This window comes from Fistularia commersonii, chromosome 8, assembly GCF_037954325.1.
Source record: "Fistularia commersonii isolate RoL2024-O1a breed Wild chromosome 8, RoL_Fcom_v1.0, whole genome shotgun sequence".
Classification (NCBI taxonomy): domain Eukaryota; kingdom Metazoa; phylum Chordata; class Actinopteri; order Syngnathiformes; family Fistulariidae; genus Fistularia; species Fistularia commersonii.
This window is the reverse complement of record NC_141291.1, coordinates 2634779-2651731: the sequence shown is the minus strand read 5'-3', so window position 1 is coordinate 2651731 and position 16953 is coordinate 2634779. Positions and strand designations below refer to the sequence as shown.

Below are 16953 nucleotides of genomic sequence, written 5' to 3'. Positions count from 1 at the left end.
ATTTCGCTTGGAATTGCATTGAATGGCCTGATTGAAGATAATAAAAGAATAAACAGGAATTTTTTATTTTTATTTTTTAGGTCCAGATGTGCCGTTCGTGTCCGTTTACTCGACCCGGAGGGATGGAGAGAGCGAGACTCAAGAAGGAGAGAGTGAGTTTCGCTCATTTATCCGGGAATGATGTCAGCGGTCGTCGGCTGCAACTTCGTCCGCGTAAACATAACAGCTACACCCAAAGTGACCTTGTCTAAATGAGAAAGCGGTGTTTTCCACGCGCCGACCTCGCGTGCAGGTTAGCTTTTCTTTACCCGCCAGCCGAGTCCTGCGTCGCAGCCGCCGTGTCGTTCTTTATGACATTATTCCGCGCAAAGGGACGTGGTCATCCAATTATGACCTGCCCCGTGGCGATCGCAGCGCGCTGTAATTTCATTACAGGAGAAAGCTAAGACTTTTTTTTTACCAGCCTGACAATTGCTGCAGGACCATGGATACAAGCCCAACACCCAAATTACTGAATTATTATTATTATTATTATTATTATTATTATTATTGTTATTATTATTATGACTGAATTATTATTATTATTATGACTGAATTATTATTATTATTATTATTATTATGACTGAATTATTATTATTATTATAGTTAAATTATCATTGAATATCATTGAATATTATTGAATTCTTCTTCTTCTTCTTCTTCTTCTTCTTCTTCTTCTTCTTCTTCTTCTTCTTCTTCTTCTTCTTCATATTATTATTAATTTTATTATTATTTTTATTATTATTATTATTGATATTATTTGATTCACTGTGATGAACTATAAATATATAAAATATATTGTTTAAGGAAAGATAATTATGATGATTATAATAGATGATAAAAAAATGAAAGATAGTATTGTTATTATTTTATTGTTATTATTGTTGTTGTTATCATTATTGCCGCACTATTGCAGTAGTAATAACAACAACAATAATAATAATAATCATTATTATTATTATAAGTATAATTATTATTCTTATAATGCTAATAATGGTGATTATTGCAGTAGTAGTAACAACAAAAACAACATGTTATGACTATTATTATTAGTAGTAGTAGCAGTAGGAGTATTATTGTTATAATAATACTACTTATTATTGTTATTATCATTATTATCATTAAAATTATTATGGTGATGTTGGAATGATAATCGTAATAATAATAATATGATAATTCTAACAATAATAATAATATACGACAAAATTGATGCTAATAATGACGGTATTATTTTCTTAGGATTATTTGGACAAGTTAGTTGATGTGAGAGAAGGGCTTTTGATGGAGGAGGTTGACTCACTGTGGCAACCTATAAATATATTAGATATTTGAAAAATCATATTTATTATTATTACAGATAATAATAATTAAAATATAATATTGTTATTATTTTTATTGTTATTATTATTGCAGTAGTAATGACTACTACTATTACTACTATTACTACTACTATAACTACTACTACTACTACTACTTCTACTACTACTACTACTAATAGTAATAATAATAATAATAATAGTAATAATAATAATAATTCCGTATCTATATATATTTATCAATTCATTATCTTGACCTTTAACCTTGCAATACAGGTCATGGTCCTGCTGAAGCAGGGAGGCGGGTTTCATTCATTCATCCTTCATGCATTCATTTATTCATTTATTAATTTATTCATTAATTCATTTATTCATTCACCAGCACTGACCCTGGTGCTGGAATGGTCGCCGGTCGATCACCAGGGCCACAAATAGAGACATACAACCATTCACACGTGGGTGAACCCTCTTGGGGTTTTTGGACTGTGGGAGTCCACATAGCAAGATGGCTACCGGTTGGATTCCAGTGAATAACCGGATGCTTCCTCCGTGGACCGCGTGCACGTTCTTCTCCGCTTTGCAGTCCAAATAGCATGCAGCTGAAGACCCTGAGAGGGTCATGGCGTTAAAATCAAAGAGAACAAGTCACGCCTGCAGCCGTCCACGCATCCACGCCGCCGTACGCGGCTCCCATCGGTAACCCTGACCTCGTCCCGCTCGTGAACGCTAACTGAATTTCCCCCCCTGGAAAAACCCCGCGGGAACGTGCAGCCTCGGCAGCTGTCCGACGATTTTTCCACCTGCCTCTCCGACGCCCGGATCTCCTCCCCCTCAGCGGTCGCTGTCGAGGCGACGGAAGCAGCTGTGGAGTGAAAACAGCTGGCTCTCTTATGAGCGTCGACTCTTCAGAACCCTTAAACCGGTGAAATGAGAACGCGAGTCACTATTTCATCCGTTTTGCTTTCGATTCCGTGTTCGATTCCAGCAAGGATTCATTCTCAGTTAGCAAATAAAATTGAATATCTGTTATTTCAGGTGAATCTCAGAGGTTTAGTCACTTGTATATAATAATATTCAAACATAATACCTTACATGGTTTGTGCTTCCACCTCATAGCAAGAACGTCCCCGGTAGGATTAAGATAAGATAAACTTTTTTGCTCCCCTTAAGGGAAATTCTGTCGCCACAGAATTAGATAAATTATAAATATTTAATTGAAGTGTATTTCATTTGTGTTAATTCCTTTTTTTAACTTTTACTTCTACGTTGGGAGATTATTGTGATCTTGAAATATTAAATAAAATTATATTGATTATTTTTCGCCGCTCAAAATAACGTCAATAACGCGGAAGCTGGTAAAGTCCCAATTTGCAGATGCCGTGCGCAGAAGTTCAGAAGCAGAAGTCCCGTAAATGAGGTAAAATTAATATTTATGAAGATATTTTCCTATGGCTATTTTTTTTATTGTTTACTGACAGTGATTTTTTTCCCAAATTATTTTTGAAATTCAGGTCAAGGCTCCGCTACACGCTCTGAAAGCAAATGGGTTCATTACATAAATAAAATGTAATTTTCTCCGTAATACTTTGTGAATGTAAGAAGCAACACACTACACACTTGTTTATACAAAGTGTAAAGGTAATAAAAACCAATATATACAGTGGTACCTTTATGTTAGACGTCGAAAAGTAATCGCGGTCCCAGTGATTTCTTTCCGGGTCCAAACGGCTCTTTGGGTTTTACGGGTCGCCGCCCCTGGTCTAAGGGATGGCAGGGAAAACCCGTTTGGCGATCGCCAGTAGGTCGGGTGAAGGACAAACTGGGAGCTTTACCGTTCAATCCTTCCCATCCCGGTGCAGAACCAAACGCTTCGGACGCTGCTTTGCGTCCACGGCCGTCAGACTGGAGAACAACTTGTACCGACCTGAGGTGCATCTGTGCTGCTTCCACAACCTCACCTATCCTTGTTGGTCCCAGCCGACACACATCCTGCAGATTTCTGTTTATTTATTCTATTCGTGTAATTGCTATTGTCACTCTATTTATATCATCATTTAGTTCTGGTTGTGTATTTTTCACTGTTCCTTTATGTTGTCCATCATCATCCCTGATGTTGCTGCATCTGTCTATTTATTCATGGATGTCTTGCTATATTTTGTCTCTCTATTTTAAAAAAATATATATAAAAATATAAATATATATATATATATATATATATATATATATATATATATATATATATATATGCAGGACTGTCTCAGAAAATTAGAATATTGTGATAAAGTTTTTTTATCTTCTGTAATGCAATTAAAAAAACAAAAATTACTTTTTCATAATATTCTCATATTTTGAGACAGGATTTTTGAGTTTTCTTAAGATGTAAGCCATAATCAGCAATATTAAAATAATAAAAGGCTTGCAATATTTCAGTTGATTTGTAATAAATCCAGAAAGTATGACATTTTTGTTTTTGTAATTGCAGTACAGAAGATAAAGAACTTTACACAATATTACAATATTATAGTTTTCTGAGACAGTCCTGTGTATAAATATATATATACATATATTTTTTTAATATATATATATAATATAGATATTTATATTTATTTTACTTTTTTATTTATATATTTATTTATTTATTTATTTTTGAAAATTAAACTTTTATCTTACCTTATCTTATCTTATCTTATCTTATAAAACAGTTATAGTGTCAATAAATACGAATATAAATATAAATAAAGACATCCACAAATAAATAGACAGGAGGGAGAGAAATAACAACAACATCAAGGAAACAGAATGAAAAAAATAAACATTAAGGGGGGGATATAGATAACCAAAATAACAAGGATAAGAACATAAACAGAGTGACAATAAAAATGACAAGAAATAAACCAAAATAAACCAATAAATTCAAATGGGCTGAGACCAACTAGGATAAAAATAGACACTTTGACTTCCCCGTGGGTTTCCTCTGGGTTTTCCAGTTTCCTCCCACAGTCTGAAAACTCGCAGGAGGTTCATGGGAGTACATGTGTAAAAAAAACCCTCACGTATGGATTTTAGTTCTATTACATAATTCATCGCTGGGAAACGTGTTTGAATTCCGACACGAGCCCCAGCGTTTATGGATGATCGGTAAAAATCCGTCGACGGGCTCGCTAACTCGAGTACAGAGATCCGTAAATGCGAGTTTAAACAAACCCAGGCCGAACAAGCCATCTAGCGACCAATTTTCCTGCGACATTTATTGCAGACACATATAAGCTGGAGGGGAACGAGAACCTGAGGCTGACCCTGGACTTCATGCAGATGCCCACGGTGGAGTACAAGGAGATCAAGATGGACGACTACAGTAGGTGTCCCATTTTGCGCGCGCATAGCATTTCCGTGCTACGTTAATTTCACTCAACACATGTCCGTGGAGGTTCTCAGCCATCCAGGTCATGGTGACAAGAAACCTTCTTGTCTTGAATTTCTGCAGCGGAAGACGTTTCAGCCTCATCCAAGAGGCTTCTTCACTTCTAATGACCGATAGGGAGTTTCCAAATACCGTATTTTCACGACCATAAGGCGCAGCACACTAAAAGGCGCGGTCTCAATTACTGTATTTAACACACATATAAGGCGCACCTGATTATAAGGCGCACCTGATTATAAGGCGCGGGTTTTATATCCAATCCACGCCCACACTTCCCCCTTTAACGTTCTCATGGTGTCCTCTACTACGTCCGCCTTACAACAACACACACACAAGCATACAAGTTTGCATATTTAAAAATAGAGCGGGAGCTAAACAGAGTTTTTTTTCAAATTTTTTTGCCGTTAATCATCATCAATCAAACCCATTGAAGTCCTCCTTCTCTGTTTCTGATTTGAACAGCTGCGCTAAATCTCCGTCAAACATGCCAGGTTCACTTTCTTCACTGTCAGTCACTTTTTGGCTCCTCGGAAATGATGTCGGCTTTTGCGAAAGCTGGAACAACAGTGCTAGCGGACACATTAGCCTGAGCGTCTATAATCCATTCGCAAATTGTGGCGTAACTTGCTCAGTGCTGCCTTCCACTCTTAGTCTCCAAGAAGACTTTTCGTACCCCGTTGTGCAAATCGCTACCGTGCTGGTCCTCTTCTTCTGCACAGTGTGACTCACCGGGATGTCGAAAGTGAGCGGTACCTCGTCCATGTTGGTGACGTGGCTGGATGTGTTTGTCAGTGATGTTTTCAGGGTTGTTAAAACAACGATGTTCTGCATAACTTATATACCCGTTCTTTTATACACAATCAACGCCCACACTTCCCCCTATAACGTTCTCATGGTGTTCTCTACTACGCACGCAGGGCGCACTGCACTATAGGGCGCGCTGGACATTTTGAAGAAAATCTATGACTTATGTGCGCCTTATAGTCGTGAAAATACAGTGTATCCGCCAGGTTTTTTAATCCCACAAAGTTGCTCTTTTGGTCCAACGGACGACACCCCGATTGTCTAAACAACCCACTTAAGACGTAGTTTCTGCAGATCAACTTTCAACAAGAATTCATTCATCGCAAAACAAACATTTCAATTCTAAACTTTGAATAAAGCGTTTCTTTGCAGACGACTGTGTGCTCTATGTCAGTCACCCGGTATCTCCGTTCCAGACATCTACATGCAGATCCTGAAACCCGCCGGCTTCACGGAAACCTCACACTACCCGCTGCTCCTGCTGATGTAAGTAAAAAAAAAAAAAAAAAAGAAACGTTATCTCTCGCAAATTTGTTCTTGGACACGTAAATCCAACCGGGACAAACGTCTCCGTCCTCTACTCTGGCGGGACGGTAATCGCTTTGCAAATGAGAAAACTCGTCTTCTTCTCCGCCCCGTTTTCCATTAGCGCTCCTTCGTTTTGTTCAGATCCGAGTTCCGTGTCGGAATTAATTCTGTGATCGGGATTAATTAACCATTAAATAACCACGCTGGCACAACAGCAAGCTCATAAAATGAACTTATTTCACAGATAATTCGTGTTTGTGTATTTCAGGGCCCCGTCTTCCTTTATTAGCTACGTAGCGTCGTATTTTCTTCGGTCTTCAGTGTTTCTGCATGATTCATAATTCAGGGATTGTGTGTGTGTGTGTGTGTGTTCATCTACTCTTTTACTTGTAGCCTTTCTGTAAATAGTTTTGAACACCCACGCTGTCTGCTGGCTGATGTGTGTGTGTGTGTGTGTGTGTGTGTCTGCATCCTTTCTTCACACCCTGTCCAAGTGACGGATGCTTTATATGGTATCCCCTTTTTTTATCGCCCTTTAAAGTGCTTTTCCTATTAGCAGAACGCGGCTGAAGTCGAACGTTGTTAAAGTTAACACATTAAACAGACGTTTGATGGCCTCGGCCTCGGTGGAGCGGCCGCCTCACGTTTTGGGAGGTCGGTAGTTCGATTCCGGTCTTTCGGGCACTGAAACCAATGTCGCTCCCAATTGTATGCTTAGCGCTTTGCGCTGCAGCTCTGAACAAAACAGTAACATTTATATTTATATCCAGGTGTGGTTATTGGATCTAAATGACCAAAAGACAGGAGGCAGAGCTGGAGGTTGCAGAGATGAAGATGTTGAGGTTCGCTTTGGGAGCGACCAGGACGGATAGGATCAGGACTGAATTTATTTTTGTTTATTTAGCGTTCATTTATTTTTAGAATGCGCTGCGCCTTATGGTCCGCCAAATGCGATACACGTAAAGTTACAACCTTTTAGAACTAGCTCATATTTACAAGACTGTCTGAGAAAATTAGAATATTGTGATAAAGTTCTTTATCTTCTGTAATGCAATTAAAAAAAAAAAAAAAAAAAACTTTTTCATGATATTCTCATATTTTGAGATAGGATTTTTGAGTTTTCTTAAGATGTAAGCCATAATCAGCAGTATTAAAATAATAAAAGTCTTGCAATGTTTCAGTAGATTTGAAATGAATCCAGAATGTATGGCATTTTTGTTTTCGTAATTGCATTACAGAAGATAAAGAACTTTATCGCAATATTCTAATTTTCGGAGACAGTCCTGTAAATATGTCATGTAAGATGCAAAAGTATCTTCTTGATGCGCTGCAAGTCAATGCTAGACGGAGTGGAGATCAAGAAATCGGAGAATTTTAAGCATTTAGGGTCAACAGTCTATACCAGGGGTCGGTAACCTTTTATACCAAAAGAGCCATTTGGACCCGGTTTCCACGGAGACAAAAACCCTGGGAGCCGCAATTAGTTTTTTACATCTAAAATAAGGTACCACTTTATATATTGCTTTTTCTTACCTTCACACTTTGTATAAACAACAATCATTAAACAATAAGTAAATGTTCTATTTTCTTCGGATATTTTTCTTTCTTACATTCCTCCATGTTTTGCCTAACTGTGGTTGAAAGTGTCGAAAATGTATAATATTTTTTCAATATTTTTCTCATTTGGTCCTTAAGACACTTTATGGTTTTCACTTGTTACTTAAGACACTATATAGTTTATTAGTATTTCTTATTCTCCCCTTTTTTTTTTCTTTTTTTAACTGTTTACTGTTTATACAATTTTCTTCTACTATTATTTATTATTGTTACATTTTTCTTGTAACTCCTGCACAACAATGTCCTTCGGGATAAATAAAGTTGTTCTTGTTCAAATTGACAGCGTCAAAAAAAAAAAAATATATATAATTTTATTTTAAATATTTCAAGATCACAATAATCTTCCAATTTAGAACTAAAATTAAACAAAGGGACCAACGCAAATAAAAATACACTTCGATTAAACACCCGGAGCAGCAGCGTAAGGGCTTGCCGACCCCTTGTCCGGAGCGACAGCGTGGAAAAGAGGTGAAGGAACAGGTTCAAGCGGGTTGGAATGGGTGGAGAATCGTGTCAGAGGAACGAATAAATGGTAGACGTTCTGGAGAAAGAGGAGGATCCAGAGAGCAGCTTTAGATGGAGAAGGTTAGAAGAAGAAGTTATTGAACCGGTGAAATGTGTTTTCTGTGCGGCTCAGCGACGGGACGCCCGGCGGCCAGGTGGTGTCGGAGCAGTTCCACATGGACTGGGCCACCGTGCTGGTGAGCAGCTTCGGCGCGGTGGTTGTTCGCTGCGACGGACGAGGCAGCGGCTTCCAGGGAACCAATCTGCTCTACAGAGTCCAGAGGAAACTGGGGATGTTCGAGGAGATGGATCAGAGGGAGGCGATCATGTAGGTCGGAGGAGGAGATCCGAATCGACACTAATGACGACACAGATTAGCGACGAGCTAAGTGTGAAGTGAATGTATAAATGTTGATAGCATGCGAGTTTAATCTTAATTTCCTGAGATTCAACAAGTGTTTACATGAAAAAACTGACTCACTCAGAATAATGAGGCTTTCCGAGGAAAATCGTGAAATCTTATAAGTCTCCGGACAATTTCAACAAATCTCAATCGAAAACAATTTGTTTTCTTAGCCGCCTCGCCAGATATGTAAATAAGCCTGGTGCCAGAGAAAGTCTTTGGAAGCCTAAGAAAATAAACACACACTCATATATACTCATATATGTATATAGACATTAATATGTATGTGCAGGACTGTCTCAGAAAATTTGAATAATGTGATAAAGTTCTTTATCTTCTGTAATACAGTTACAAAAACAAAAATCACGTACATTCTGGATTCATTACAAATCAACTGAAATATTGCAAGCCTTTTATTATTTTGATATTGCTGATTATGGATAACATCTTAAGAAAACTCAAAAATCCTATCTCAAAATATCTCTATTATATATACCATGAAAAAGTCATTTTTGTTTTTGTAATTGCATTACAGAAGATAAAGAACTTTATCAAAATATTCTAATTTTCTGAGACAGCCCTGTATGTATATAGAAATATACATACACACACACACACATATCTATATTTGTCTTAAATGTGTATATGTACATATATATGTGTGTGTTTCTTTAGAAATTTTTTATAGTTTAAAATTAAAACATTACTCCATGTAAGATTCAAAAATCGAAAGATAGAAAATCACAAACTGTGGGAATTTTGAAACTTGAAAATAAATTTTGAAAAATGTAGGTAGAATCGTATATATATATATGTATATATACGTGTGTGTGTATGCATATATATATATTATATACGAACATTCATAGGTGTATAGGGATATATACGCATATATATATACATACATAAACACACACGTATATAAATGCCTGTTTAAATATATGCATATGTTAATTTTCAACATGTTATATAAATTATGCTCACACACGTACATATACACGCATATATAATAGACACACACATATTCATACAAATATATATGTGTATGTATGTATGTATATGTATATATTCTGTAATTTCTGGACTATTGAGCGCACTTCAATACAAGCCGCACCGGCCAGCCGATCGCTATCTTGGGCTTCTTCCTGCGCACTAAAACCAAAAAAGTCGTCTTCTTCGGTGTCGGGATTGAACAGACTCGGTCATTTCATCGGTCAAATGTGATGCGGATAAATAAAAATCCATATATTAGCCGCACCGTTGTTTAAGTGAAAAAAGTCGTGGCTTATCGTCTTGAAATGACGATATAAAAAAACATATATAGAGATAGGATTGCCAGCTGGTTATTTATGCATTATGAATGTTTTGCAGGGATATGCTAAAGGAGCCTTACATCGACAAGACCAGAGTCGGTGCTTTTGGAAAGGTAAGAGTCTCACGTCGGATGCAAAAAATGCAGATTTTTCATCGAAGCTGCCACGACGGGAAGTTAAAACCCCCCGTTTGTTTGTCTCTCAGGTTTATGGAGGCCACGTCACCAGCCTCTTGCTCAGCGCCAAGGAATCCCCGGTCAAATGCGGCGCCGTCCTATCGCCGATCACCGACTTCGGGTTATACGGTAACGTGGATTTTCGAAAAAAAAAAAAAAAAACGTTCCGATCTCCGCGGTATCGTTACACTTGACGTTCGCAACTCGGTGGGTTGTTTAAGAAGCAATTTATGCCAAAAAGGAAAAAAAAAAAAAAAAAGGCCAAGCTTGAACTTTTTGCTTTTCCTCCAGCTCGCGGTTACTTTAATGAACATCATATCTGCGAGACGAAACCGGTGCACCCGTCGTGCCGCCGCCAACTTCTTCGCCACCCGTCTTTCGGTTAGCGAAATGTGTGAAATGTAGAAATACGCCTTTCGGGAGGAACGGCACAGGACAACCACGCTCTTCTCACCGTCTGCACGCCGAACTGGGAAACTGCAAATTAAGAAGGAGCTAGGCGTCACAGCGTGACTGATTCCTTTTTTTTTTTTATTTTATTTTCTCCCACTCTGTCTCTTGCCGCAAAGGATGAGGGACGAGTCACGACACTGCATGGAAGTACAGAAGTGCGAATAAAGAAAGAAGCGGAAAAAAAAACGTTTTCAGACTAAATGCAGATGGAGGGGAACTGGGGAGTTTGGTTTCCAAAATATGCGAATAACGGATGTATCCGCAGCCTAAAAATAAAACCGTTTCGATTAAAATGACATTTTTAATGCGGACCTGAAGATCTCCGAGCGGTACGGACTTCAGAGTCGGCTAACCGGTGTCGGTTGAACCTCCGAGGCGCCGAAGTGGCTGCAGCTGGAGCCTCGTGCGGCAACAACAGTCCTCTTCAATCTTCCCCGGCGGGGATTAAACACTTCATCCGGTGAATCAGAAACTCCCCGTTCCAAATTAGAATCTAAAACGGGCCAGAGAAGCAGAATTACAGTCCCACGGATCTGTCAATCAAGCCAAACCAAGTCAGAATTTACTTATATGGCGCCATCTGATGGTAAGATAAGATAAGATAAGATAAGATAAGATAAGATAAGATAAGCTAGGATAAGATAAGATAAGATAAGATAAGATAAGATAAGACGAGATGAGATGAGATGAGATAAGATAAGATAAGATAAGATAAGATAAGATAAGATAAGATAAGATAAGCTAGGATAAGATAAGATAAGATAAGATAAGCTAGGATAAGATAAGATAAGATAAGATAAGACAAGACAAGACAAGACAAGACAAGACAAGACAAGACAAGATAAGATAAGATAAGATAAGCTAGGATAAGATAAGATAAGATAAGATAAGACAAGACAAGACAAGACAAGACAAGACAAGACAAGACAAGATAAGATAAGATAAGATAAGATAAGATAAGATAAGCTAGGATAAGATAAGATAAGATAAGATAAGATAAGATAAGATAAGATAAGATAAGATAAGCTAGGATAAGATAAGATAAGATGAGATAAGACAAGACAAGACAAGACAAGACAAGACAAGCTAGGATAAGATAAGATAAGATAAGATAAGATAAGATAAGATAAGATAAGATAAGATAAGATAAGATAAGATAAGCTAGGATAAGATAAGATAAGATAAGATGAGATAAGACAAGACAAGACAAGACAAGACAAGACAAGACAAGACAAGATAAGATAAGATAAGATATGACTTTATTGATCCCCATTGGGGAGATTCTTTTGTCACAGCAGAGTCACAAGGGCAGTATCAATAAATATGAGTATAAATATAAATAGAGACAATTAAAAGATAGCGAAAGACATCACAAATAAATGGACAGCAACGTGAACAACAATAAGGATAAGGATAAAAACAGAGTTTTATTTACACGTGTCATGCCCCTAATCTCTAATGTCTTTTTTTTTTTTTTTATCCTTGTTGGTCTCAGCCCATTTGCATCCCTTTTATTTTTTGTTTAATTTATTTTTGTCACTCTGTTTATGTTGTCATTTAGTTTTGATTGTCTGTTTTCACCCTTTTTTATTTTTCTTTATTTATTTTCCTTTTTTCTTTTTTTCTGTCGCGCTTTCTTATCCTTATAAGAATAAGAATAAGAATAAGAATAAGAATAAGAATAAGAATAAGAATAAGAATAAGAATAAGAATAAGAATGAGAATGAGAATGAGAATGAGAATAAGAGCAACTTTATTTATTCCGAAGGAAATTGTTGTGTCAGAGTTTCAAGTAAAACATAACAATAATAAATAATAGTAGGAAATTGTATAAACAGTAAAAAAAGGAGGGAGAATAAGAAATACAAATAAAACTATAAAGTGTCAAAGTCAAGGCTATAAAGTGTTTTAAGGTTTTAAGTACAAAGATTTTGAGATTTTGAGAGGATGTTGTCGATTTATTTTCGGATGCCATTTCTAATTGTCTCTCTGTTTATATTTATATTCATATTTATTGACGCCGTTACGCCGCTGTAACAAAATAATTTAGAATCCTAGAAGCGGAGCTTGTTAACAAAAGTTAACAAAATAAAACAAATCAAAAACAAACATAGTAGTAGTGCAAATGCACCTTCTTCCGGTTAAATTTTCGGACGTCCGAACTTTAAAACGATCTCCAGAAAAACCCCAACGTCCCCTCCGAATGACCGAGCACTTTGCAACGGTTGCAACGGCGTATTAAACCTCGTACGGATCCCGACTCAACGTCGGCGTCCTTCTGCCTGGACCAGAGGGAAGGACAGCGAGGGACTGGCATAAATAATCCAGCGCTAACAGTTACAAATAAACGATACAATAATAGATTTAATATTCACGAAAGAAATAACAGCGGGGGAGCGCTTGGCTTGGCGAGACGCCGCAGAAGATCGCACAACGCCCACCCTCGGGAACCAAGAATCGGGCGAATCGAGCAGAGTATCATGGGAGTAAAGCCTGCAGCGGCATAACTTAGGGCTAGCATCGCGCTACATATCGGCTTTCTAAAAACGAAAGGTTTGAAGCTTATTCGTAAACCAAGAGGGGCTTCGGGCCCCTCGGATGGAGATTAGAAGATGCTTCCACAGAAGAGGAGCTCAGGAACTTGATGCTCCGGCTCCCGTCCTGCTTTCAGAGCGTCCGGGGACCGAGTGTAGCCTCGCGTCCCGGGAGCGCAGAGATCTCGCTGGGTGGTCGGGTTCTGAGAGCACTTTGAGATACGATGGCGCCTTATCTGGATTCTACCGGGAGCCGGTGCAGGGAAGCCAATACCGGAGAGATACCGTCCCACGCGCTAGTTCTTGTCACGGCGCTCTGAAGGAGAACTTATCAGAAGGGGATTCCATCCCAGTTTGATTTCTACAAGAATCTCACCACCGTCATGAACTTGCTTAGTTCATCTCCTCGCTTCACGTATGAAGTTGACATTCCTCCACCCTGAAGATAATCTGATTTTGTAGAGTTTGTTGCTACTTCGCGGTTCAGCTTTCGCTATTTTTTTGTAATTTGGTTCTCACGATTTAGCGGGGTTTTTTTTGCCGCATTTGATTTTTTTTTTGTGTTTGATGAAGTAGCCTTATTCAAGCTTAGGAAGAAAAGAAAAGCAGTAAAAAATAAATTAAAATTAAATCAAAATTCATTTTTTAAAATAAATCAAATACAAGATCTCCTTTGCTAAACAAAGATACGCAGCATCGAGAACTCGCGCTCCTACCATTGCACCAAATCTTATCTAATCTTATCAATAAAATTATAAAAAAAATAAAATTGGCTAAATAGAGCCGTACTCGGCGTGCTATTTGCTGATTCAGCGTGTTGTTCTGTTCTTCGTGTTGATTGGTTCATGAAGAGAAGCGGCTGATCTCCTTGTAGGTTGAGCCCAGCATACATGTCTTGCTCCACTTCCCTGCAGCTCACGTAAGCGTGACTACTGTCCACTTTGTGCTATTTAGTTTGTGAAAGGGTCTTGCCATACCCACACTCTACCTTCTAAACACCCCACCAAAAGTGTTTAGTGTGCTGTAGAAGAGTGCGGGAAGTTCATGGCGGGTTGATAAGAGTTTGCGGGAGGTTCGTAAAGGGTTGAGTGAGGTTCGTTGAGGGTTAATATATCTGTAAATACCATCAAAATTATCACGCCTCCTTTTTGCGCAAATTCTCCTTTCGTGAGGAGTCTTGGAACGTAACTTCTGAGAAAAGTGAGGGTCCACTATGTACCATAATTTCCGGACTATTGGGCACACCTGAATATAAGCCGCACCGGCTAAGAATAACAAAATAAATATGTCTGTACATATATGGGCCACACTTGTCAAAAAGCTGCAGGTGACCACAATGTAGCATCTCTGGATTAGATATGAGACAGAAAAAACAGCAAAATTAATATATATTAATATATATATATATATATAGTATATATACAGTGCCTGTAACGTGACTTATGTCAAAGATGAATAATAAATAAGACAAGGAAAATTTCATTCATCCATTTTCTATCCCCGCTTTGTCCTACTCCAGCTGATCTTTATCGTGGTTCCTCCTGCAAACTGAAACCGTCAAAGTCGTCTTTCTCGGCGTCGGAATACAACGGCCTCAAAATTTCACGGTCTTTTCTTTGTTCTGGTGTGATGAGAGGTGGTAGTTTTTTTTTCTGTTCTACATGTAAATGAGAGGGTGACCAAACCGCGGCCCATAAAGAAGTTCTCTCTTGATACAAATCAAAGGTTTTACATTCGACCTTCCGGATCTTATTTTGAAAAAAAACGACAGTTTCCGCCTTCGCCTTACTGCGACACTTAATTGTAATTGGCCAATATAAAATGTAATGGTTGTATTCAGATTAAAAGCTGTGAAATGAAAAAAAATATATATGATTTGAACTCCCGTGTTTCTAACCGGTCCGCGGAAACATTTTCATGCATAAATGGTTGTTGGTTGTGTATTCTTCACCCTTCACTTCTTGTTGCAGTTGTTGTTTTCCCTGCTGTCTAGTTATTTGTGGATACCTTGCCTTCTTCTGTCTTCTAACTTCTAGCTATTTATTTTTTATTTTTATTTTTATTTTCATTTCTATTTTTATATTTATTTTTATTTTTATTTTTATTTTTATTCTTACTTTTATTCTTACTTTTATTCTTATTCTTATTTTTATTTTCATTTTATTTTTTTTATATATTTCTGACACCATAACTGTTACGCTACTGTGACAAAGAAATTTATTTGAGGATGCCTTGCCTTCTTCTGTCTTCTAACCGTCTCTTTATTTTTTTTTCATTTTTATTTTTATTTTTATTTTTATTTTTATTTTTATTTTTATTTATTTTAAGTTTTTCATATTTTTTTTACATTTTTATTTCTGATATTGTTACTGTTACTCTGCTGTGACAAAGGAATTTATTTGTGGATGCCTTGCCTTCTTATGTCTTCTAACTGTCTCTCTATTTATTTTTATTTTTATTTTTATTTTTATTTTTATTCTTATTTTTATTTTATTTTTTTATATATTTTCACATTTTTATTTCTGTCATCATAACTGTTACGCTGATGTGACAAAGGAATTTCTCCTATGGGGATCAATAAAATTCATCTTATCTTAACTGATCCCTGGTACAAAGAAAGTCAGAATTTCACGGTAATTTAATCGGTCCAATGTGACGAGGCTAAATGATTTGGCGGCGTGAAGCTCATTAGCCTCCAAAAAATCCCGAGATTAGACAGACATTTAAGCCGCTGTGTGACAAAAAGTAGCGTCTTCTAGTCAGGAGATTACAGTATTTCTAGATAGAACTTGGAATTATTAGAAACCATCAAAGAAACAATGTTTGAAATGTGCGTGCTAATCCCTGAGCGGTTAGCGCTACTAGCTACATGAGCCTTTCTGCGTGGAATCGCGACGTTCTCCCCGCGTTTGCGTGGTTTTTCGGTTTCCAAAAAAAAAAAAGGAGGTTCTTCGGAGACCCTCCATCGTGCAATGAGAGGACCAATACTTGTATGTTTTGATATGTGGCGATCACCTGAACCGCGAGTGCAGGATTAGCATCATAGATAACAAATGAATGAATGAAATCCCTTCACACATATTAATGTTTGTACATTTGTGAGATTTAGTCACTTCGCTAATTCTACTGCATCACTTGTACCTCCTCTTCCCTGCAGCCTCCGCTTTTTCCGAGAGATACCTCGGATTCCCCAAACCTGACCCGAGTGCATACGTGGTAGGCGCCACCGTATCGCATTTCTCGATTCCACCCGGGACGTCCGGTTTGATTTTTCCGTGTCCAATTTTCCCCTCAGACGGCCAATTTAGTCCACAGAGCGCCTCAGTTCGCGGATAAGAAGTTCCTTATCATCCATCCGACGGCCGATGGTGAGGAAAACGGCCCAGTACTGCTGTGAATCGAACAGTCTGTTCGATTCCTCATTTTATCCCGTTTCTTTTCCAGAAAAAGTCCATTTTCAACACACGGCGAAATTCATCTCTCAGCTCATCAAAGAAAGAGCCAACTACACCTTACAGGTTAGATGTTTGACCGCCTCTTCTCAGCTTAGTTGGCATCCGCATTAGTTTTGAAAGTAATCCGATTACAGTGAAAGAATGTTCGTCCGGGCTGATATTCGAGCGCCACGTCACTGCACCGGTTGTTTGTTTCCTTTGTCGAAGTTGTAAACTTCATAGAGTCATCGCAGGTTCAGCAGGTCATCCACAATGAATCCTGATTTTCCAATAAGCAAATTGCAGCAACGTATTAATCAATAAAAGCTGCTGTTCCGATCTTATAGAAATTAAATGAAGCTGTTTTTATGCTGAAACGACATTTAACATTTTTATATATCAATATACAAT

At 37.8% G+C, this 16953-nt stretch overlaps 1 protein-coding gene across 2 annotated transcripts in view; it reads left to right on the top strand.

The window, feature by feature from the left end:
- The window catches only part of LOC147231591 (A-type potassium channel modulatory protein DPP6-like), a 344451-nt gene that overhangs the window by 323811 nt on the left and 3687 nt on the right, over nt 1-16953 (top strand). For both annotated transcript variants that reach the window (XM_086150475.1, XM_086150474.1), the window contains exons 17-25: nt 81-152; nt 4612-4710; nt 5997-6066; nt 8363-8557; nt 10004-10058; nt 10151-10250; nt 16266-16324; nt 16404-16476; nt 16553-16626. In XM_086150475.1, coding sequence (XP_086006601.1) covers nt 81-152; nt 4612-4710; nt 5997-6066; nt 8363-8557; nt 10004-10058; nt 10151-10250; nt 16266-16324; nt 16404-16476; nt 16553-16626 — 797 coding nt within the window. The remainder of the gene's footprint in view (nt 1-80; nt 153-4611; nt 4711-5996; nt 6067-8362; nt 8558-10003; nt 10059-10150; nt 10251-16265; nt 16325-16403; nt 16477-16552; nt 16627-16953) is intronic.